At 46.2% G+C, this 25,638-nt stretch overlaps 1 protein-coding gene across 1 annotated transcript in view; it reads right to left on the bottom strand.

The window, feature by feature from the left end:
- vps54 (VPS54 subunit of GARP complex) overlaps window positions 1-25,638 on the bottom strand; it is a gene marked incomplete at its 3' end in the record, with an annotated part of 139,366 nt that overhangs the window by 85,794 nt on the left and 27,934 nt on the right. Inside the window, exons 3-7 of the mRNA XM_084319448.1 lie at window positions 25,134-25,369; window positions 14,245-14,329; window positions 10,687-10,721; window positions 5,337-5,468; window positions 800-1,185 (exon numbers count right to left, since the gene is read on the bottom strand). Of these exons, the coding sequence (XP_084175574.1) occupies window positions 800-1,185; window positions 5,337-5,468; window positions 10,687-10,721; window positions 14,245-14,329; window positions 25,134-25,369 (874 nt within the window). The remainder of the gene's footprint in view (window positions 1-799; window positions 1,186-5,336; window positions 5,469-10,686; window positions 10,722-14,244; window positions 14,330-25,133; window positions 25,370-25,638) is intronic.

Raw genomic sequence — 25,638 nt, 5'->3', positions numbered from 1 at the left:
GGAGTAACGCGTGGGAGGCTCACGCTGCCCCCGACACTTCCTGATTCCACTGCGCAGGCGCACCAACCGACCTGTAGGAGTCGCTGTCCACAACGCCCGATCCCCACCCTTCAGTTTCCCACCCCCTAATACGGCCAATGTGTATTAGTACGGACGACCAGCTAAACTGAAAGCAAATGTGGAGCGCTGGGCTCGAACTGACGAGCCCAGCGTCTCCAGCATTTCGTGGCGAGTGCCTTGCCCACTACGCCACGTAGCCGCCCCGGCCCTAGTCACAGATTAAGCACTAGTCACAGATTACCCAGCCTCCTCCTGCTCCTCCCTCCTCACCTGTAGCTCCTCCCTCATCCTCACCTGTAGCTCCTCCCCCCCTCACATGAAGCTGTGGATGCCTTGTAGCTCCTCCCTCCTCACCTGTAGCTCCTCCTCACCTGTAGCTCCTCCCCCCTCACCTGAAGCTGTGGATACCCTGTAGCTCCTCCCCCCTCACCTGAAGCTGTGGATACCCTGTAGCTCCTCCCCCTCACCTGTAGCTCCTCCCCCCTCACCTGAAGCCGTGGATGCCCTGTAGCTCCTCCCCCTCACCTGAAGCCGTGGATGCCCTGTAGCTCCTCCCCCCTCACCTGTAGCTCCTCCCCCTCACCTGAAGCCATGGATGCCCTGTAGCTCCTCCCCCCTCACCTGTAGCTCCCCCCCCCTCACCTGAAGCTGTGGATGCCCTGTAGCTCCTCCCCCCTCACCTGAAGCCGTGGATGCCCTGTAGCTCCTGCCCCCTCACCTGTAGCTCCTCCCCCCTCACCTGAAGCTGTGGATGCCCTGTAGCTCCTGCTGCAGCACCTCCTTGGTGGTGGCGATGAGCTCCAGCGCCCCCACGAACTCCGAGGTGGCGAGCAGCAGCTGCACGGTGGGCTGCGTCTGGTGCACGGCGGCCATCAGCTTCAGCTTGCCGCGCAGCGCCACGCAGTTGCCGCGCGTCAGGCCGGCGCGCAGCGCCCGCAGGGGCCCGCGGCAGACGACGCGGTCGATGGCGGCGGTGCGTTCCCGCAGCAGGGCCACGGCGCGCTGCGTCTCCTCCAGGCGGTCCTGCAGCTCGTGCTGGGAGGACATGGCCTGGAAGAAGGCGTCGGAGCGGAGGGAGATCTGCCGGGCGATGCTCACCTCCACCACGTCCAGGTAGTGACTCAGCTGGGGGGGGGGGGGGGGGGGGAGAGAGAGAGATAGATAGTAAGGACCAGTGTTTAGCCAGGCTCCCCCTCAGTGTAAAGGGCCAGTGTTTAGCCAGGCTCCTCCTCAGTGTAAAGGGCCAGTGTTTAGCCAGGCTCCTCCTCAGTGTAAAGGGCCAGTGTTTAGCCAGGCTCCCCCTCAGTGTAAAGGGCCAGTGTTTAGCCAGGCCCCTCAGTGTAAAGGACCAGTGTTTAGCCAGGCTCCTCCTCAGTGTAAAGGGCCAGTGTTTAGCCAGGCCCCTCAGTGTAAAGGACCAGTGTTTAGCCAGGCTCCTCCTCAGTGTAAAGGGCCAGTGTTTAGCCAGGCCCCTCAGTGTAAAGGACCAGTGTTTAGCCAGGCTCCTCCTCAGTGTAAAGGGCCAGTGTTTAGCCAGGCCCCTCAGTGTAAAGGACCAGTGTTTAGCCAGGCTCCTCCTCAGTGTAAAGGGCCAGTGTTTAGCCAGGCTCCTCAGTGTAAAGGACCAGTGTTTAGCCAGGCTCCTCAGTGTAAAGGGCCAGTGTTTAGCCAGGCTCCTCAGTGTAAAGGACCAGTGTTTAGCCAGGCTCCTCAGTGTAAAGGGCCAGTGTTTAGCCAGGCTCCTCAGTGTAAAGGACCAGTGTTTAGCCAGGCGCCTCAGTGTAAAGGGCCAGTGTTTAGCCAGGCTCATCCTCAGTGTAAAGGACCAGTGTTTAGCCAGGCGCCTCAGTGTAAAGGGCCAGTGTTTAGCCAGGCTCATCCTCAGTGTAAAGGACCAGTGTTTAGCCAGGCCCCTCAGTGTAAAGGACCAGTGTTTAGCCAGGCCCCTCAGTGTAAAGGGCCAGTGTTTAGCCAGGCTCCCCCTCAGTGTAAAGGGCCAGTGTTTAGCCAGGCTCCCCCTCAGTGTAAAGGGCCAGTGTTTAGCCAGGCCCCTCAGTGTAAAGGACCAGTGTTTAGCCAGGCTCCTCCTCAGTGTAAAGGGCCAGTGTTTAGCCAGGCTCCCCCTCAGTGTAAAGGGCCAGTGTTTAGCCAGGCTCCCCCTCAGTGTAAAGGACCAGTGTTTAGCCAGGCTCCTCCTCAGTGTAAAGGGCCAGTGTTTAGCCAGGCCCCTCAGTGTAAAGGGCCAGTGTTTAGCCAGGCCCCTCAGTGTAAAGGACCAGTGTTTAGCCAGGCTCCTCCTCAGTGTAAAGGACCAGTGTTTAGCCAGGCTCCTCAGTGTAAAGGGCCAGTGTTTAGCCAGGCTCCCCCTCAGTGTAAAGGGCCAGTGTTTAGCCAGGCTCATCCTCAGTGTAAAGGGCCAGTGTTTAGCCAGGCCCCTCAGTGTAAAGGGCCAGTGTTTAGCCAGGCTCCCCCTCAGTGTAAAGGACCAGTGTTTAGCCAGGCTCCTCCTCAGTGTAAAGGACCAGTGTTTAGCCAGGCCCCTCAGTGTAAAGGGCCAGTGTTTAGCCAGGCTCCCCCTCAGTGTAAAGGGCCAGTGTTTAGCCAGGCTCATCCTCAGTGTAAAGGGCCAGTGTTTAGCCAGGCCCCTCAGTGTAAAGGGCCAGTGTTTAGCCAGGCTCCCCCTCAGTGTAAAGGGCCAGTGTTTAGCCAGGCTCATCCTCAGTGTAAAGGGCCAGTGTTTAGCCAGGCCCCTCAGTGTAAAGGGCCAGTGTTTAGCCAGGCCCCTCAGTGTAAAGGACCAGTGTTTAGCCAGGCTCCTCCTCAGTGTAAAGTAGGGCCGTCTTAAATACTTCGAAGCTTTGTTCGATGAGCACGGAATTCAAATGGGAAAATAAAATTTGAATATATATATATATATTAGAGCTGGGCCGTTAACGTGCTGCGTTAACGCGAGACTATTATCGCGCGATAATACAATTGACGCCGTTAATCTATTTCTCAAAGTTGGGTCTGGGAGCCATACATTAGTGTGATGTATTGTCCTTAAATACTTGCCGTAGTTCCCAGCGTGACGCTGTGGTACCCGGAAGTGATTGCACAAGTATGTACCTGAGCTGTAGTCAGAATAATGTGTCAAACTAAAGTAGTGGTCCGGTAATCATCGTTATACAGGTGAGGTTAAGAAGTCCTCAGGATATATAACACAATTCGGCGATGAGGACGTCTGAATCTGCGCAATGCAAGAAAGAAGAAGTCAGTCGGGAGCTTTGTTTACCATGTTAGCTTAGCGAGTTAGCATGTTAGGTCATGTCGCTGCCCGGCACTTGGAAACATCTACAAGAGGAGGAAATCCACTTTACACACTAAAGGAAGGATCGACTGGACTATCGTGAGAGTTTACAACAGAAATGGCTTGGGTTATTGGAAATATTGGACCGTTTGATGACAATGTGGAGCAATGGAACTGTTACACTGAGCTTGCACTGAATTTGTTGAGAAACCTGCTTCTGCAGCAGTCTGTGTGTGAGCAACCAGTCAGCAGCATTGTGAATTTAGAGATTCACTAAAAGACACATTGAGAGACAGGCTTGTGTGTGGATTAAGAAATGAAGGTGCACAGAAGAAACTACTGACAGAGAGTGATTTGACACTGGAGAGAGCTGTCAATATCAGTGTAACAATGGAAAGGGCACAGAAAATTACGATAAGTCTGGTTTTAAAAGAAACACTGGAAATTACAAAAAGAAGAGACATGTTCATGCTGTTGAACAAGGAGATAGAACAGCTAGTGACTCCTCAGATGAAGAGGAGGATAAATCTCCTCCTCTGGTCATTATTTGGGTAGAACACACATATTTTGAATGCCTTGATGCCAGATATTTTTTTAAGCGATTTTAATCTATATTAACTCCAGGATTGCAGATAGATTAATCTAGATTAAAAAAATTAATCTATGCCCACCTCTAATATATATATATATTTTTTTTTTACCTGCAAAATCTCGCGCCTCCAATGCAACAGACGTCACACGCCTCATTAACTCCGCCTCTCTTTGTTAACTACAACAAGCACATGGAGATTCCTCATTAACTCCTCTCTGTGTTGAATACAACTTGCCGCTTTTATAAAGCCTCAAATGACGGCTTACAATAGTTCATAAAAGCAAAGTGTTTCGTTTGTCTAAGATTTAAAAAGGTTTAAACTTTACAGCACTGACAATTCTCTATAGTATTTTTTAGTTTGACCTGTGTTTGATAAGACACCCAGTCGGTGTCCCGACCCATATACAAACATGTCTTAATAAAACATGCTTAATTAAGTCGAATTCTGCCTTTGTCTATATTAACTACATATAAATATTTATATAATTTTTAGAGCTGTCAGTTTATCACGTTAATTAGATTAATTAATTACACAGCAAATTATCACGTTATGAAAATTAACTAAAAATGATTATTATTTTTATTTTTTTTATCTTTAAATGTTTTTTTTTTTATCTCATTCATTCCATAATAACGTAGAATACACATTTGCATGTTCTTGGTATCTGATTCTAGGGACATCTATGGATCTCAGGGAATGTATTCCCAGTGTCAGAAATACTGTGTCTGTTACTAGGCTTGAGTCAATTGTAATGAACCAAATGAGAATATCAATAAAAAAAAAAAAATCTTTGACTGTGAATAACACCATGCTAAAATTGACCAGACCTGAGCAAATGAATAAATGGAAGATGATTAAACAGAAGGTTTTGTAGATACAGTACTGAATTCTGCCATCCGGACACATGCCATTTGAAATATGATTATAGAATATCAGGCCTAAAATGGTTATGCGATTAAAATGCGATTAATTAGATGAATTAATTACAAATGCTGTAATTAATTAGATACATTTTTTTAATCGCCTGACGGCACTAATAATTTTTGCTTTGTAGACGAAGGTTGCAACATAATTATGTAATGTAATGTCGTTGGCTGTGTAACGGAGAGCAGCCGCCCAGGCAGCGCAGCTCCCGACTCATTATTAATTTAATTAATTAATCCAATCCACTTTATTTATAGAGCCCATTTAAAAACAACAAAGTTGACCAAAGTGCTGTACAAGTCCCACAACATTAAAAAAAAAAAGAATAATAATAATAATTTATAATAAAAAAAAAAATTATCTCGAAGCTTCAAATTAAAATCGAATCTCGGCCCCGAAGCTTCGAATGCCAAAGAGAGATTCGAAGGTCAGCCCTAGTGTAAAGGGCCAGTGTTTAGCCGGGATCTCACCTTCTCCTGCAGCAGCCTGGAGGAGGCCATGTCTCTGGTGCTCCTGCCAGCCCCGCTGTTGAAGTGAGACCAGGGCAGCACAGCGTTGAAGGTCGCTGGGTCATCGAGGCCAAAGTCTGGCCTCAGAAAGATCTGGCGTTCAGAGCACAGGTGGTGAGTGTTAACCCGAGAGACACAACCAAAGAGATGCATATATATATATATACACACACAGGTGCGTCTCAATAAGTTAGAATATTGAGGAAATATATTGGCTGCCTCCGTGCCACATCGCATTGATTCATGCAAAAGGAGCCCTGACCAAGTATTGAGTGCATTATACTTTTCAGTAGGCCGACTGTAATATATAATATATATATATATATATATATATATATATATATATATATATATATATATATATATATATATATATATTAGGGCTGTGAGTTCATTGCGTTAATTAGATGAAATAAAAAAATTATCACGTTATGAAAATTAACTCAAAAATAATAATAAAAAGTGGCGGCTGGGTGGCGCAGCGGACATTGCGCTCGTCATCAATGCAAGAGACACCGGGTTCAACTCCGGCTGTCGGCGTTGCCTCCGGCTTGGGCCAGCCGTCATACTATCTCAATTGGCAGAGGTAGCGGGTGGAGGTCGATGGGTGGTAATCTGGACGTTGTGGACAGCGACTCCTACAGGTCGGTTGGGGGACGCCTGCACAGCAGAGACAGGAAATGACAGGGGTAGTGTGAGCCTCCCACACGTTACACCTCGCCGAATGAGAGTCCGCGCTGGCAGTAGAAAAGATGCGACAGGCTGCCTCCTCGTGTACCGGAGGGGACACGTGATGCAAGGCTTCTATCCTCTCTACAACCGGCCTGTGCGAGGCATATGCGAGCAACGTTCAAGACAGGGGAGGGGAGAATTGGCACATTGGAATTGGGATGGGAGAAAAAATAGAAAAAGTGGATACAAAAAATAATAATAGAAAAAAAGATTAAAAATACATTTATATATATATATATATATTTTTTATAAATCTCATTCATTCCATAAGAACGTAGGATAAACATTTACAAACTTTTTTTAATGGTACATTTGCATGTTCTTGGTATCTGATTCTAGGGACATCTATGGATCTCAGGGAATGTATTCCCAGTGTCAGAAATACTGTGTCTGTTACTAGGCTTGAGTAAACCAAATGAGAATATCAATTCAATTAAAAAAATATATATATGTTTTACTGTGAATAACACCATGCTAAAATTTACCAGACCTGAAAAATCTAAGCAAATGAATAAAGGGAAGGTGATTAAACAGAAGGTGTTGTACTAGATACAGTACTGAATTCTGCCATCCGGACACATGCAATTTGAAATGTGATTATAGAATATAAAATATCAGGCCTAAAATGGTTATGCGATTAAAATGAGATTAATTAATTACAAATCCTGTAATTAATTAGATACTTTTTTTTAATCGCCTGACAGCACTAATATATATATATATATATCTCTATTGGTCTTATGTAATATAAAGAAAATGCTCAGATACTGAATTTGGGGTTTTCATTAGCTGTAAGCCATAATCATCCAAATTGAAAGAAATAAAGGCTTGAAATATTTCACTCCGTGCGTAATGAATCTACATAATATATGATTTTCACCTATTGAATTAAATGAACTTTATTTCCTCGATATTCTCATTGATTGAGATGCACCTGTACGCAAAAGGCCACGAGTAGCAAGAGGGACGCACCGGAAACATCACAGGTGAGTTGTGTCATGAACAGGAAACGCATTTCAAAGGGGAACAACGGCCACATAAAAAAAATATAATAATAAAAATGTAAAAGACAATCTAGGTCACTACAACCTGCACTGCACTCGTGCCTTTTTTTTCTAACATGTCGTAGTCAGTGTTGTAGTCGAGTCACTAAATCTCGAGTCCAAGTCCGAGTCACCAAAGAAGAGCCCGAGTCCGAGTCCAGTCCGCATCACCCGAGGTCCGAGTCCAAGTCATCAAGGTTGAGTCTACTCCACTCTGGCAGTCAAAGAGCTGACGTACAAATAAAACGAGGTCTACATTAAACATAAATGACACAGTGGGTCACCATTTCAAAAGAGAGTTTATTTACCTTGTGACACAATAGCACAACTGAACATGAGGGTATCGACGTGAATCCGCATGTAGGTGGAACACACGTGTCTGCCCTTGCACAAAATTAAATAATGTTATGTTCTTAATATAGCCATCAATATAGTATGCCAAATGATTAGGGCCTATTACAGAAATGTTTTTAAATAAATAACTATTTATCAATTAACAAGTCAAGAGTCCGAATGCAGTCAATGCTCGAGTCCAATTCCGAGTCATTAGTGCTCAAGTCGAGTCAGGAGTCCTGAAAATCCAGTCCAGACCAGCAGCAGTATGTTTGACTGGAGAGGAGCTCAGAGGACCAGTCCAGAACAGCAACAGTATGTTTGACTGGAGAGGAGCTCAGAGGACCAGTCCAGACCAGCAGCAGTATGTTTGACTGAAGAGGAGCTCAGAGAACCAGTCCAGACCAGCAGCAGTATGTTTGACTGGAGAGGAGCTCAGAGGACCAGTCCAGACCAGCAGCAGTATGTTTGACTGGAGAGGAGCTCAGAGGACCAGTCCAGACCAGCAACAGTATGTTTGACTGGAGAGGAGCTCAGAGGACCAGTCCAGACCAGCAACAGTATGTTTGACTGGAGGAGCTCAGAGGACCAGTCCAGACCAGCAGCAGTATGTTTGACTGGAGAGGAGCTTAGAGGACCAGTCCAGACCAGCAACAGTATGTTTGACTGGAGAGGAGCTCAGAGGACCAGTCCAGACCAGCAACAGTATGTTTGACTGGAGAGGAGCTCAGAGGACCAGTCCAGAACAGCAACAGTATGTTTGACTGGAGAGGAGCTCAGAGGACCAGTCCAGACCAGCAGCAGTATGTTTGACTGGAGAGGAGCTCAGAGGACCAGTCCAGACCAGCAGCAGTATGTTTGACTGAAGAGGAGCTCAGAGGACCAGTCCAGACCAGCAACAGTATGTTTGACTGGAGAGAAGCTCAGAGAACCAGTCCAGACCAGCAGCAGTATGTTTGACTGGAGAGAAGCTCAGAGGACCAGTCCAGACCAGCAACAGTATGTTTGACTGGAGAGGAGCTCAGAGGACCAGTCCAGACCAGCAGCAGTATGTTTGACTGGAGAGGAGCTCAGAGGACCAGTCCAGACCAGCAACAGTATGTTTGACTGGAGAGAAGCTCAGAGGACCAGTCCAGACCAGCAACAGTATGTTTGACTGGAGAGGAGCTTAGAGGACCAGTCCAGACCAGCAACAGTATGTTTGACTGGAGAGGAGCTCAGAGGACCAGTCCAGACCAGCAACAGTATGTTTGACTGGAGAGGAGCTCAGAGGACCAGTCCAGACCAGCAGCAGTATGTTTGACTGGAGAGGAGCTCAGAGGACCAGTCCAGACCAGCAACAGTATGTTTGACTGGAGAGAAGCTCAGAGGACCAGTCCAGACCAGCAACAGTATGTTTGACTGGAGGAGCTCAGAGGACCAGTCCAGACCAGCAGCAGTATGTTTGACTGGAGAGGAGCTTAGAGGACCAGTCCAGACCAGCAACAGTATGTTTGACTGGAGAGGAGCTCAGAGGACCAGTCCAGAACAGCAACAGTATGTTTGACTGGAGAGGAGCTCAGAGGACCAGTCCAGACCAGCAGCAGTATGTTTGACTGGAGGAGCTCAGAGGACCAGTCCAGAACAGCAACAGTATGTTTGACTGGAGAGGAGCTCAGAGGACCAGTCCAGACCAGCAACAGTATGTTTGCTCGATGCACTAACAACTGCAGCTACAATGAACGGATGGAAAATTGACAGAGGTTATTACTGTCTGTTGGTTTATTTTCAAATTTCACAACGTCAACTCTGTCCAAAAAATGGATACTAGTCATTGAAAATTGATTAAAAACAGAGAGACGGGTGCGGCCGGGTAGCGCAGCAGACTAAGCGTCTGTCTACCACCACAGAGACAGTGGGATCGAATCCGGCTGTGGTGCTTCCGGGTTGGCCGACCGTCCATACTAACACAATTGGCAGTGTTAGCGGGTGGGAAACCCGGCGAGGGTGGGTCCTGGTCGTTGTAAACAGCGACTGCTACAGTTCGGTCGGGGCGCCTGCACAGCGAGGGAAGGATCTGGGAGAGGTAGTGTGACCTTCCACACGTTACACTCTCCCAGTGAGAGTCCGCGCTGCCAGGTGAAAAGAAGCGGTTGATTGGCTACACATGTGTCGGAGGAAGCATGCGATAGTCTCCGCCCTCCCGGACCGACGGTAGGGGGCAGAGTGCGCAACGACCAGGTAGGGGATTGGGAATTGGCATAACGACTAACATTGGGATGGGAGAAAAACGGAAAAAGATGGATCAATGGGATGGGAGAAAAACGGAAAAAAGGTGGATCAATGCATAACGCTATAGATCAAAGTAAGAGTTCTACAGATATTGAGCATCATTTGGTGAAATGTCTGGCGTCACCGGTAATGGACCTGTCTCAAACCCTGCCCTCTTTTCTTGATCCTCCAATCACAACTGTCGCTTACCTCGGACAAACCAAGTTTGTCCGAGGTAAGCGACAGCTGTGATTGGAGGATCAAGAAAAGGGGCAGGGTTTTGAGACAGGTCCATTACATCAGTACTACACAGTACTCTGATTCACGCTAAATCAATCGGTACCAAATTTCAGTAGCTTTACATGTAATATGCTAGACAAGAGGGAGCCTTTTCCACAAATATATATACGTATTACTGTCCCGTCTCTCTTTGGAAAGACCAGACGAGGTCAGAGGAGTTTGATAGTATTTACTGAGGATGGCCAGATAATGTTGATATTTAAACATTTGAAAAAACACAATACATGATCATGCGATTTATTTTGTGGTGCGTTACAACAATAAATAACAAAATGTTCTAACTAAATAACAATGTTGGACTTATTTTTCCACAACTGAATTAATATTTATTTTGTTATTACAGAGGGGAAAAAACGTACCGATGGGTACAGATACCGAATTCCAGGAACTTGTACCGTTACCGGTATTGGTTCAAATGTGAGCGGTACCCTACCGGTAATACCGGTGTTCATGAGTTCATTAATCATGTGAGATTTCACGTCACCGCGGCAGCCCTAGGCTATTGCCATGGAGACGGGTTTTCTGGGGCCAGGTCGGGGGGGGGGGGGGGGGGGGCAATGGAATCAAAAACAGGGAGTGCCGGGCAGGTTGAGGAGCTCGACATTGGAGTTGGACTGTCACACTGTTACAACACAAGTAGAGAGGACTGGTACCTTAGGGACCTGCTCCAAATCAGCTCTGGACCTGTCTGTGAGGGAGAGAAAGTTCTGGTTGAACCGAATCAGTAACAGCATTATAATAATAATAAACTTCATTTGTAGAGCACCTTTCATACAGGAATTGCAGACCAAAGTCCTTCACAGCAGTGATGGAGACACAGAATAGAGATGGGCATAAAACTGGCATAATTATAGATAGGCATAACATTTGCATAATTGTAGATAGGCATAAAATGAGCATAAAACTGGCCTAATTATAGATAGGCATAAAATGAGCATAAAACTGGCATAATTATAGATAGGCATAAAATGAGCATAACACTGGCCTAATTATAGATAGGCATAAAATGAGCATAAAACTGGCATAATTATAGTTAGGCATAAAATGAGCATAAAACTGGCCTAATTATAGATAGGCATAAAATGAGCATAAAACTGGCCTAATTATAGATAGGCATAAAATGAGCATAAAACTGGCCTAATTATAGATAGGCATAAAATGAGCATAAAACTGGCCTAATTATAGTTAGGCATAAAATGAGCATAAAACTGGCCTAATTATAGATAGGCATAAAATGAGCATAAAACTGGCCTAATTATAGTTAGGCATAAAATGAGCATAAAACTGGCCTAATTATAGTTAGGCATAAAATGAGCATAAAACTGGCCTAATTATAGATAGGCATAAAATGAGCATAAAACTGGCCTAATTATAGTTAGGCATAAAATGAGCATAAAACTGGCCTAATTATAGTTAGGCATAAAATGAGCATAAAACTGGCCTAATTATAGATAGGCATAAAATGGGCATAAAACTGATATTAAAACCTCCCGGAAAATTTGGAATAGATTTCTGTCATTAGAATCTATGAAAAAGATTGTAATAGATTTCTAATTGATGATAGATTTCTGACATTAGAATCAGGAAGAAATGACTTCACAGACACAAGGAGGACAGGTGATGTGGTCGGACCGTGTTAAAAAGGCCTAATCCGTGATGCATGTTCACGTTAGGCTTGGGCGGTATGACGGTATTCCAGGGTATTTAGAAATCCCGTCGGTATGATTTTCAATACTGTGATGTCACAGACTGTGCACCACGCGATGTTATAGTGTGTTCCTGTGGGTCACCCATCTCGCATGCGTGTTAATCTGCATGACAAATAAAGACTTATTCTTCTATAGAATGCGGTTATGGACCGGTGGCCGTCCGTTTATTAAGGTCGAATGGACCATGGGTCCACTTCCAGACATCGGATGATTGTGGATTCGGGTATCGGAGCGTTTTTCTAACGTTTTGAGAGTATGGATTCGTGCGTGAATGTGGACTCAGGAACACGTTGTTTGGGTAAGTAAGTTATGTTATGGTTAAGTGTATGGAACATGAACGTATGAGGGTCCGGATATCTTTTCTTAGAATGTGGGACGTTCGTATGGATAATTGTCCGAGTTATGAATGCCGGGAGTGTATGTTTGGTAAACGTTCCAGTTCGACTGATTGTGTGTGCGTATTGGCTTTTTGTGCGTCTGTATGTGTACTGTCGTGAGTTTGTGAGTCACGTTGGTCTCATTTCAGCCTCCGCTATACGTTATTTGTTCCATATGTCGTTTCATAGCCGTGTGTCTCGCATGTGCGTGCTGTGCAGTTTGTTTACGTTGGTAACACGGGTCGCTAAGGAATTTAGGTTCGAGGTTGAAGAAAGTGCACGTGTAGGTTGAAAGAACGGCCCTAATGTCAAAGTGTTTCAAATATAAGCGTCTTGTATCATTCTTAACACATTGGTTGCCAGCCGGATATGACGATTTATCGCTTGGATGCCACCACGTTAATCAATGGGAGGACGAGCACATTTGCCAACGCATAAACTATATCTTAAATTATGGCTATGTGTCTAATACACCCGTCGCTTATCAATGACTTGCTTGCAGTTAACATGTACGGAACGGATTGTTTTTTCATCAGTACATTTCCGTTTTATACCGTTTTGAATACGAGTATAGTTTCGGAGAGTTCTAGTAATTTCAGAGAAATTCCGCGAAAATAGCCATTTACTGGAATACACAAAACACGGTCATTTTCCGGTAGATTTAAGAATCGTTTTCAAATAAACGCTAGATTATCGAGAGTATTTGTGTTCTTATGCACGATACAAAAGCGGGCTGAAAAATAATTTATTCGTGCCGCGCTCAGCGCCTAACGCCACACACATGTTGTGAAATCTGTGAAAAACAACTCTGATTAACCCAAAACTGGTAACATAGATTCCTTACCTCAGATCAGATGTTCTGCAAAAAGATTAATCCAATTCCTGATCGCCATTCCAAATATTGATCGCATTTATTGATCCAACGTTATAGTCCGAAACGCATAATCCAAGCTGCTTCCAGCCTCACCAGTGAATCTGGTAACTAGGGATGGGAATTGATACGATTTTATCGATACGATTCCATTATCGATTTTGCTTATCGATCCGATTCTTTATTGATTCTCTTATCGATTCCTGATACATTTATAATTTAAATAAATAAATTGGAAATGCAACAGAACTAAGCTGGTTAGAATAACAACATGCAACTTGACATTTCTGATAGTCATTTATCATTTATTGTTGAGCCCCCATGTCAGAAAAATAAAATTAAAAAATAAATTAACTATACACTTAGATAAAATAATGTATTTGAGAACTAATTTAATCTATTGAACTGTAGTTGCATTCAACAGGTCGTTGCATGCGTGACGCTAACGTTATTGTTTTTAAATGCGCAACTGTCGGAAAAACATGGCATCGATTTTTTTCAATAAAATCATTTATTGCACTCTTTCAGACAACATAACAAAGTGCTTGACTTAAACATAACATATATGAAAGTGCTTGACTTAAACTTAAAAGTCTCTTGTAACATACAAAATAACTCAAGTCGGAATCGTCATCATTTAAAAAAGTAAAGTAAAAAGTAAATAAAAATAAAAGATTTTTATTAACTTTTTTTTTTATATAAAATAAATCGTCATAATTTAGAAATGAGATTGCATAGGTCTATGAATCGAGATCGCGATTTTTTTCCGATTAATTGCCCAGCCCTAATATACTTGACCACATTGTACAGCGCTGTTCCACCTTTTTATTTTATTATCTGTCCGTTATTGTCTGTCCGTTAACCGTCTGTAGTGTGGTAGTGAAAGGGTTAACCTTCTGTAGTGTGGTAGTAAAAGGGTTAACCTTCTGTAGTGTGGTAGTGAAAGGGTTAATGTCGCACCAAAAAATGACCGAAGCTAATTCCTTGTATGTGAAAACTACTTGGCAATAAAGACCTTTCTGGTTCAGATTCTGACTCACTACAAATTCAAATACAATCAAATTGAGCCGCTCTCTCGTGTCAGTCGTCTCGAGAGCTCAACGACGGAAGGGAAAGAAGCACATCTCCGTTCCTGTTCCTGGTGGCCGTAGTGGTGAGCTTATCCATTAGTTTAGGCTTGGATCACAGACTGGGTCTTTAGGAGAGGACACAGGGACAGAGAGGACGCTGCTGCATGGCTTTAATAATTCATACCGTGATTGTTGGCGACACTGGAGACCGCGTCCACATCGTCCTTGTTGGGACAGATAGTCTTGCAGCGCTCATGGATTTTTTCCCTCTAAAAATATAGAAAAATACACAGAGCTTTATATGTGTTTTTTTTTTATTATTATTATTATTATTATCATAGCCAAATAATAATAATAAAACAATGCTAAACACTAAGAACTGGTAGAAATAAGATAAGATACAATAAGATAAGATATTCCTTTATTAATCCCCTTCATTGAGGCATAATAGCAGCATGGGGGAGGGGGGAGGGGAGGTACAGGTATGGGCAGGGTAACAGAAGACAGACATAAATACAGACATTAATATTGAACCTGAATAGGGATGCCCCGATCACGTTTTTTGCCACCGATACCAGTGCATGTGAGCGGATCGGAGCGTGAGCGGCGCGGGGCGCGGAGCGGCCGGTTTTGACGTGAGCGAGGAGTGGGTTTTAAAATGAGTCGGCGCGACGTCCTGAGCGAGAGTTCTCCTCCGCTCCAATCCACTCCAGGCCGCTCACAGTGGTTTAACACTGATGTAATATATACATGCAGTACAATGCCAAAGCAACAGATGGCGATGTACAAACATGAAGGCCATTTTCAACCAATGAGAAGGGTGAACCTGTGATAGGCTGTTCGTTCAGGCTTTGTCACTGTAGAGACGCCCACACTCACTCTAGTTAGAAAAAGTATATCGACGCCATTGTTGTTGACGTTAGCTTACATGCTAACGTTAATGGCAGCGACCATAGCATTGTGGCTCGGCTAGCCTATCATCGCTTAATAGAGATAGTGAATGGATAAACAACGTTATTTAACATTGCAGAATGGCTACAATTACAATGCGGCTCAATACAAACAATTGTTAAGGGGCCCAGGGGGTGTAGACTGTTGTAGTTTGAGCTCATTTACACCATGCTCCAAAAAAAGAAGAAAAAAAACTGCCGAGCGATCTGGCGCGGGGAGCGCTCGATTCAAGGTGAGCGGGGAGCGAGCGGAGAGCGACTTGGGGGCGGGGTCAACATGAGTGATTAGCGGAGCGGACCAAGCTTTAAAGAGCGAAGAGCGGATTTCTCGGCCGCGCCGATCCGCTCACGTGGTCTGACCGATACCGGTCCGATCACCGATCGTCTATGAGTCATATCGGCCGATACACTGCCGATACCGATTGTCTTTGGTTTTCTTATAGCAGCTGGCAGTATTATACTGTAGGTCTAACACAGGCATTCTCAAAGTCCGGTCTAAATTATCTAATCTAATCTTAGAAATTAAGTAAAGTGAATAGTACTGGGTGTTAAGCATAACAGTATCTAAGTTAATTTACTTATGACCATTATAGTCAAAGTATTTTCCTATGAACTGAACTTATAAGATGTTCGCAGTGTTCAGTTATGAAGCACGATAGATAATTAGCCAACAGCTGCAAAAACGAATGATGTCAATTATGTTATAAGACATTGATATCAGGAGCCATCTGTAGCTACTGCTAGCCGGCTAGATAACGTTAGACAACGCCTCATGTATTAAACTAAAGTGAATAGTTTACTGGGTAATTTCGTTTAAACAGTGAGCTAACATGAGCTAACGTTAGCTACCTAGCTAACGGAGGTCTCATGCACTCGACTATTGCCGAAGCATTTGTTGATATCAGGAGCTATCAGTAGCTAGCCAGCTAGATAACATTAGACAACGCCTCATGTATTAAACTAAAGTGAATAGTTGACTGGGTCATTTTGTTTAAACAGTATCGTTAGCTAGGTAGCTAACGTTAGCTCATGGAGGTCTCATGCACTAGACCAGGGGTAGGCAACCCTAGGCACGCGTGCCTGCATAGGCACAGGGGGCAGCATTAAAAAATATATAATTTTTTTTCTTTTTTTTTATTATTATTATAGTGAAATATTTTACATTTATCTTGTTGAAATCCTCCCACAGGTTATTTTTACAACCACATATTTAATTGAGACCCTTTATTTGTTTATTATTTCAATTTAGCTGGAAATACATTGCTACATCATTCAGTAACATTTGCAGAGCCTTATAACAAAAACATTATTACGGTCACCATTGTGACCAGTGGGATTAATCAACACATTTTATTATTTATTTTTCTATTTCATTGAACATTGCACATGTTAAAAGCCATTTTTTTTTCTCAAAATGTGAGTATTACCAAGTCAACTTGTGCTCTTAAAACAATGACAATAAACATAGTTTTATTAGGTTGAAATAATGTGGTTGTGTACACATTTTTCTGTTAACTTATTATGGATTGAAAACTGAAAACCTTAATGCACAGTAACTGAACTCAATATTTTTAAGTTCTGGTAACTTATTATTTTTTTTTTACAGTGTAGTCTTGCAATCAATCAAAACGTATTTACACGATATACCTCACATTTACATCCTGGTGTTCTCCTGGTGTTCTCCATTAGGCCTGTAGGTGGAGCTATGACAGCACACGTACAGTACACACACCGATGGTGTGTGATGTGTCCAAAAATGAATGGGCAAATGTAAGTGAAATGGTCGCACTGTATGCAGCTGTTTGTCTGCATTGCATCCCCCCCCCCCCCCCAACTCAGATTTAGGGTTGATACAACCATCATAATAATATTAATAATAAAACAATAATGATGTAATAATGTAAAAATTATCATTAAAAATACCTGATTATGAGAAGAAAAAAATTACGATGCATGGAATATTGTTGAGGCACACTAGTTACAACTATATTTCAAACAGGCACTCCATGTCAAAAAGGTTGCTGACCCCTGCACTAGACTATTGCCGGAGCATTTGTTGACATGGGTCTGGGAGGGGGAGGGGCAGTGCGCTGCAGCTGTGTGCGAGAGAGAGAGAAGTCAGCGAGTGAGAACTCCGCTGAGAATTGGATCATGTTTTTCGTGCATGTCTTATTATCGGAATTCACCAATCTCATATTTATACTGAATACCGGCCGATACCGATCGCTGGCCGATCGATCGGGGCATCCCTAAATCTGAATATACAAATAATGAAGAAAAACAAATGGTGTCAAGAATATAATTAACTCTGAATATACAAATGAGAGAAAAATAAACAAACAAAAGGTGCAGGTGAGGGTCTATATGCCGGTTATATTATATGTTGTGATAAATATAGGCAATAAATAGCTCTACAGTGAGGTGTAGTGATAACAGGCTAGAGCCTCTACTGTGAGGTGTAGTGATACCAGGCTAGAGCCTCTACAGTGAGGTGTAGTGATACCAGGCTAGAGCCTCTACAGTGAGGTGTAGTGATACCAGGCTAGAGCCTCTACTACAGTGAGGTGTAGTGATACCAGGCTAGAGCCTCTACTGTGAGGTGTAGTGATACCAGGCTAGAGCCTCTACTACAGTGAGGTGTAGTGACACCAGGCTAGAGCCTCTACAGTGAGGTGTAGTGATACCAGGCTAGAGCCTCTACTACAGTGAGGTGTAGTGATACCAGGCTAGAGCCTCTACAGTGAGGTGTAGTGATACCAGGCTAGAGCCTCTACTACAGTGAGGTGTAGTGATACCAGGCTAGAGCCTCTACAGTGAGGTGTAGTGATACCAGGCTAGAGCCTCTACTACAGTGAGGTGTAGTGATACCAGGCTAGAGCCTCTACTACAGTGAGGTGTAGTGATACCAGGCTAGAGCCTCTACTACAGTGAGGTGTAGTGATACCAGGCTAGCCTCTACTGATACCAGGCTAGAGCCTCTACTACAGTGAGGTGTAGTGATACCAGGCTAGAGCCTCTACAGTGAGGTGTAGTGATACCAGGCTAGAGCCTCTACAGTGAGGTGTAGTGATACCAGGCTAGAGCCTCTACTGTGAGGTGTAGTGATACCAGGCTAGAGCCTCTACTACAGTGAGGTGTAGTGATACCAGGCTAGAGCCTCTACTACAGTGAGGTGTAGTGATACCAGGCTAGAGCCTCTACAGTGAGGTGTAGTGATACCAGGCTAGAGCCTCTACTACAGTGAGGTGTAGTGATACCAGGCTAGAGCCTCTACTACAGTGAGGTGTAGTGATACCAGGCTAGAGCCTCTACAGTGAGGTGTAGTGATACCAGGCTAGAGCCTCTACAGTGAGGTGTAGTGATACCAGGCTAGAGCCTCTACTGTGAGGTGTAGTGATACCAGGCTAGAGCCTCTACTACAGTGAGGTGTAGTGATACCAGGCTAGAGCCTCTACAGTGAGGTGTAGTGATACCAGGCTAGAGCCTCTACAGTGAGGTGTAGTGATACCAGGCTAGAGCCTCTACTACAGTGAGGTGTAGTGATACCAGGCTAGAGCCTCTACAGTGAGGTGTAGTGATACCAGGCTAGAGCCTCTACAGTGAGGTGTAGTGATACCAGGCTAGAGCCTCTACAGTGAGGTGTAGTGATACCAGGCTAGTGCCTCTACAGTGAGGTGTAGTGATACCAGGCTAGAGCCTCTACAGTGAGGTGTAGTGATACCAGGCTAGAGCCTCTACTACAGTGAGGTGTAGTGATACCAGGCTAGAGCCTCTACAGTGAGGTGTAGTGATACCAGGCTAGAGCCTCTACTGTGAGGTGTAGTGATACCAGGCTAGAGCCTCTACTACAGTGAGGTGTAGTGATACCAGGCTAGAGCCTCTACAGTGAGGTGTAGTGATACCAGGCTAGAGCCTCTACAGTGAGGTGTAGTGATACCAGGCTAGAGCCTCTACAGTGAGGTGTAGTGATACCAGGCTAGAGCCTCTACTACAGTGAGGTGTAGTGATACCAGGCTAGAGCCTCTACAGTGAGGTGTACTGATACCAGGCTAGAGCCTCTACTACAGTGAGGTGTAGTGATACCAGGCTAGAGCCTCTACAGTGAGGTGTAGTGATACCAGGCTAGAGCCTCTACTACAGTGAGGTGTAGTGATACCAGGCTAGAGCCTCTACTGTGAGGTGTAGTGACACCAGGCTAGAGCCTCTACAGTGAGGTGTAGTGATACCAGGCTAGAGCCTCTACAGTGAGGTGTAGTGATACCAGGCTAGAGCCTCTACAGTGAGGTGTAGTGATACCAGGCTAGAGCCTCTACTACAGTGAGGTGTAGTGATACCAGGCTAGAGCCTCTACAGTGAGGTGTAGTGATACCAGGCTAGAGCCTCTACTACAGTGAGGTGTACTGATACCAGGCTAGAGCCTCTACTACAGTGAGGTGTAGTGATACCAGGCTAGAGCCTCTACAGTGAGGTGTAGTGATACCAGGCTAGAGCCTCTACTACAGTGAGGTGTAGTGATACCAGGCTAGAGCCTCTACAGTGAGGTGTAGTGATACCAGGCTAGAGCCTCTACTGTGAGGTGTAGTGATACCAGGCTAGAGCCTCTACTACAGTGAGGTGTAGTGATACCAGGCTAGAGCCTCTACAGTGAGGTGTAGTGATACCAGGCTAGAGCCTCTACAGTGAGGTGTAGTGATACCAGGCTAGAGCCTCTACTACAGTGAGGTGTAGTGATACCAGGCTAGAGCCTCTACAGTGAGGTGTAGTGATACCAGGCTAGAGCCTCTACTACAGTGAGGTGTAGTGATACCAGGCTAGAGCCTCTACTACAGTGAGGTGTAGTGATACCAGGCTAGAGCCTCTACTACAGTGAGGTGTAGTGATACCAGGCTAGAGCCTCTACAGTGAGGTGTAGTGATACCAGGCTAGAGCCTCTACAGTGAGGTGTAGTGATACCAGGCTAGAGCCTCTACAGTGAGGTGTAGTGATACCAGGCTAGAGCCTCTACTGTGAGGTGTAGTGATACCAGGCTAGAGCCTCTACTACAGTGAGGTGTAGTGATACCAGGCTAGAGCCTCTACAGTGAGGTGTAGTGATACCAGGCTAGAGCCTCTACTACAGTGAGGTGTAGTGATACCAGGCTAGAGCCTCTACTACAGTGAGGTGTAGTGATACCAGGCTAGAGCCTCTACAGTGAGGTGTAGTGATACCAGGCTAGAGCCTCTACTACAGTGAGGTGTAGTGATACCAGGCTAGAGCCTCTACTACAGTGAGGTGTAGTGATACCAGGCTAGAGCCTCTACTACAGTGAGGTGTAGTGATACCAGGCTAGAGCCTCTACAGTGAGGTGTAGTGATACCAGGCTAGAGCCTCTACAGTGAGGTGTAGTGATACCAGGCTAGAGCCTCTACTACAGTGAGGTGTAGTGACACCAGGCTAGAGCCTCTACAGTGAGGTGTAGTGATACCAGGCTAGAGCCTCTACTACAGTGAGGTGTAGTGATACCAGGCTAGAGCCTCTACTACAGTGAGGTGTAGTGATACCAGGCTAGAGCCTCTACTACAGTGAGGTGTAGTGATACCAGGCTAGAGCCTCTACTACAGTGAGGTGTAGTGATACCAGGCTAGAGCCTCTACTACAGTGAGGTGTAGTGATACCAGGCTAGAGCCTCTACTACAGTGAGGTGTAGTGATACCAGGCTAGAGCCTCTACTACAGTGAGGTGTAGTGATACCAGGCTAGAGCCTCTACAGTGAGGTGTAGTGATACCAGGCTAGAGCCTCTACAGTGAGGTGTAGTGATACCAGGCTAGAGCCTCTACAGTGAGGTGTAGTGATACCAGGCTAGAGCCTCTACAGTGAGGTGTAGTGATACCAGGCTAGAGCCTCTACTACAGTGAGGTGTAGTGATACCAGGCTAGAGCCTCTACTACAGTGAGGTGTAGTGATACCAGGCTAGAGCCTCTACAGTGAGGTGTAGTGATACCAGGCTAGAGCCTCTACAGTGAGGTGTAGTGATACCAGGCTAGAGCCTCTACTGTGAGGTGTAGTGATACCAGGCTAGAGCCTCTACTACAGTGAGGTGTAGTGATACCAGGCTAGAGCCTCTACTACAGTGAGGTGTAGTGATACCAGGCTAGAGCCTCTACTACAGTGAGGTGTAGTGATACCAGGCTAGAGCCTCTACAGTGAGGTGTAGTGATACCAGGCTAGAGCCTCTACAGTGAGGTGTAGTGATACCAGGCTAGAGCCTCTACAGTGAGGTGTAGTGATACCAGGCTAGAGCCTCTACTGTGAGGTGTAGTGATACCAGGCTAGAGCCTCTACTGTGAGGTGTAGTGATACCAGGCTAGAGCCTCTACAGTGAGGTGTAGTGATACCAGGCTAGAGCCTCTACTACAGTGAGGTGTAGTGATACCAGGCTAGAGCCTCTACTACAGTGAGGTGTAGTGATACCAGGCTAGAGCCTCTACAGTGAGGTGTAGTGATACCAGGCTAGAGTCTCTACAGTGAGGTGTAGTGATACCAGGCTAGAGCCTCTACTACAGTGAGGTGTAGTGATACCAGGCTAGAGCCTCTACTACAGTGAGGTGTAGTGATACCAGGCGAGAGCCACTACTACAGTGAGGTGTAGTGATACCAGGCTAGAGCCTCTACTACTGTGAGGTGTAGTGATACCAGGCTAGAGCCTCTGCAGTGAGGTGTAGTGATACCAGGCTAGAGCCTCTACTACAGTGAGGTGTACTGATACCAGGCTAGAGCCTCTACAGTGAGGTGTAGTGATACCAGGCTAGAGCCTCTACTACAGTGAGGTGTAGTGATACCAGGCTAGAGCCTCTACAGTGAGGTGTAGTGATACCAGGCTAGAGCCTCTACAGTGAGGTGTAGTGATACCAGGCTAGAGCCTCTACTACAGTGAGGTGTAGTGATACCAGGCTAGAGCCTCTACAGTGAGGTGTAGTGATACCAGGCTAGAGCCTCTACAGTGAGGTGTAGTGATACCAGGCTAGAGCCTCTACAGTGAGGTGTAGTGATACCAGGCTAGAGCCTCTACAGTGAGGTGTAGTGATACCAGGCTAGAGCCTCTACTACAGTGAGGTGTAGTGATACCAGGCTAGAGCCTCTACTACAGTGAGGTGTAGTGATACCAGGCTAGAGCCTCTACTGTGAGGTGTAGTGATACCAGGCTAGAGCCTCTACTACAGTGAGGTGTAGTGATACCAGGCTAGAGCCTCTACTACAGTGAGGTGTAGTGATACCAGGCTAGAGCCTCTACTACAGTGAGGTGTAGTGATACCAGGCTAGAGCCTCTACTACAGTGAGGTGTAGTGATACCAGGCTAGAGCCTCTACAGTGAGGTGTAGTGATACCAGGCTAGAGCCTCTACTACAGTGAGGTGTAGTGATACCAGGCTAGAGCCTCTACTACAGTGAGGTGTAGTGATACCAGGCTAGAGCCTCTACTGTGAGGTGTAGTGATACCAGGCTAGAGCCTCTACTACAGTGAGGTGTAGTGATAACAGGCTAGAGCCTCTACAGTGAGGTGTAGTGATACCAGGCTAGAGCCTCTACTACAGTGAGGTGTAGTGATACCAGGCTAGAGCCTCTACTACAGTGAGGTGTAGTGATACCAGGCTAGAGCCTCTACTACAGTGAGGTGTAGTGATGCCAGGCTAGAGCCTCTACAGTGAGGTGTAGTGATACCAGGCTAGAGCCTCTACAGTGAGGTGTAGTGATACCAGGCTAGAGCCTCTACAGTGAGGTGTAGTGATACCAGGCTAGAGCCTCTACAGTGAGGTGTAGTGATACCAGGCTAGAGCCTCTACAGTGAGGTGTAGTGATACCAGGCTAGAGCCTCTACAGTGAGGTGTAGTGATACCAGGCTAGAGCCTCTACAGTGAGGTGTAGTGATACCAGGCTAGAGCCTCTACTACAGTGAGGTGTAGTGATACCAGGCTAGAGCCTCTACTACAGTGAGGTGTAGTGATACCAGGCTAGAGCCTCTACTACAGTGAGGTGTAGTGATACCAGGCTAGAGCCTCTACTACAGTGAGGTGTAGTGATACCAGGCTAGAGCCTCTACTACAGTGAGGTGTAGTGATACCAGGCTAGAGCCTCTACTACAGTGAGGTGTAGTGATACCAGGCTAGAGCCTCTACAGTGAGGTGTAGTGATACCAGGCTAGAGCCTCTACTGTGAGGTGTAGTGATACCAGGCTAGAGCCTCTACTACAGTGAGGTGTAGTGATACCAGGCTAGAGCCTCTACAGTGAGGTGTAGTGATACCAGGCTAGAGCCTCTACTACAGTGAGGTGTAGTGATACCAGGCTAGAGCCTCTACAGTGAGGTGTAGTGATACCAGGCTAGAGCCTCTACTACAGTGAGGTGTAGTGATACCAGGCTAGAGCCTCTACTACAGTGAGGTGTAGTGATACCAGGCTAGAGCCTCTACAGTGAGGTGTAGTGATACCAGGCTAGAGCCTCTACTACAGTGAGGTGTAGTGATACCAGGCTAGAGCCTCTACAGTGAGGTGTAGTGATACCAGGCTAGAGCCTCTACTACAGTGAGGTGTAGTGATACCAGGCTAGAGCCTCTACTACAGTGAGGTGTAGTGATACCAGGCTAGAGCCTCTACAGTGAGGTGTAGTGATACCAGGCTAGAGCCTCTACAGTGAGGTGTAGTGATACCAGGCTAGAGCCTCTACTACAGTGAGGTGTAGTGATACCAGGCTAGAGCCTCTACAGTGAGGTGTAGTGATACCAGGCTAGAGCCTCTACTACAGTGAGGTGTAGTGATACCAGGCTAGAGCCTCTACTACAGTGAGGTGTAGTGATACCAGGCTAGAGCCTCTACTACAGTGAGGTGTAGTGATACCAGGCTAGAGCCTCTACAGTGAGGTGTAGTGATACCAGGCTAGAGCCTCTACTACAGTGAGGTGTAGTGATACCAGGCTAGAGCCTCTACTACAGTGAGGTGTAGTGATACCAGGCTAGAGCCTCTACTACAGTGAGGTGTAGTGATACCAGGCTAGAGCCTCTACAGTGAGGTGTAGTGATACCAGGCTAGAGCCTCTACAGTGAGGTGTAGTGATACCAGGCTAGAGCCTCTACAGTGAGGTGTAGTGATACCAGGCTAGAGCCTCTACAGTGAGGTGTAGTGATACCAGGCTAGAGCCTCTACTACAGTGAGGTGTAGTGATACCAGGCTAGAGCCTCTACTACAGTGAGGTGTAGTGATACCAGGCTAGAGCCTCTACTGTGAGGTGTAGTGATACCAGGCTAGAGCCTCTACAGTGAGGTGTAGTGATACCAGGCTAGAGCCTCTACTACAGTGAGGTGTAGTGATACCAGGCTAGAGCCTCTACAGTGAGGTGTAGTGATACCAGGCTAGAGCCTCTACTACAGTGAGGTGTAGTGATACCAGGCTAGAGCCTCTACAGTGAGGTGTAGTGATACCAGGCTAGAGCCTCTACTACAGTGAGGTGTAGTGATACCAGGCTAGAGCCTCTACAGTGAGGTGTAGTGACACCAGGCTAGAGCCTCTACAGTGAGGTGTAGTGACACCAGGCTAGAGCCTCTACTACAGTGAGGTGTAGTGATACCAGGCTAGAGCCTCTACTACAGTGAGGTGTAGTGATACCAGGCTAGAGCCTCTACAGTGAGGTGTAGTGACACCAGGCTAGAGCCTCTACTACAGTGAGGTGTAGTGATACCAGGCTAGAGCCTCTACTACAGTGAGGTGTAGTGATACCAGGCTAGAGCCTCTACTACAGTGAGGTGTAGTGATACCAGGCTAGAGCCTCTACTACAGTGAGGTGTAGTGATACCAGGCTAGAGCCTCTACAGTGAGGTGTAGTGATACCAGGCTAGAGCCTCTACTACAGTGAGGTGTAGTGATACCAGGCTAGAGCCTCTACAGTGAGGTGTAGTGATACCAGGCTAGAGCCTCTACAGTGAGGTGTAGTGATACCAGGCTAGAGCCTCTACTACAGTGAGGTGTAGTGATACCAGGCTAGAGCCTCTACTACAGTGAGGTGTAGTGATACCAGGCTAGAGCCTCTACTACAGTGAGGTGTAGTGACACCAGGCTAGCCTCTGTTGTGTGTAATAACGGGGCGTGGTCAGTCACCTGAGCAGTCTCCTGCAGGTAGGGGCCGAAGTGCTCCCTGGTAATGACGGGCAGGTAGAAGGAAGGCATGACCTCCAGCTCCGAGAAGTCCAGGCCCCACGTCTTGGTGAAGAAGTCCGACTCGCGCTTGGCGAGGCGCGGGTCGTTCAGCGCGGCGGGGAGGTTGACCTTGGAGTGGTACACCGTCCACCTGTCGTGCTCCGCCACCACCGACGGGCCCTCGCACCGCGCCTCACCTGCAGGGGCCACGTGGGGGGGGGGGGGGCACAGGATGAGCTCCACCATCAGATCACACCGACACCGGTATTAGATTAGACTCAAATGTAGCGTCATCATGCAGCACGACTACAACAGTACAATGAAAAGAAGTTTGACATCCAACCAGAGTGCAAATGTAACAGTAAAGTGCAATAGAAATATACAATGTACAGGTACCAAAGACCTTTCTGTTGTCTTCTACAAGTTACCAAAGACCTTTCTGTCATCTTCTACAAGTTACCAAAGA

The sequence above is a fragment of the Notolepis coatsorum genome (assembly GCF_963971535.1).
Source record: "Notolepis coatsorum genome assembly, chromosome: 7".
Classification (NCBI taxonomy): Eukaryota; Metazoa; Chordata; class Actinopteri; order Aulopiformes; family Paralepididae; genus Notolepis; species Notolepis coatsorum.
This window is presented reverse-complemented; position numbering and strand designations above follow the sequence as displayed.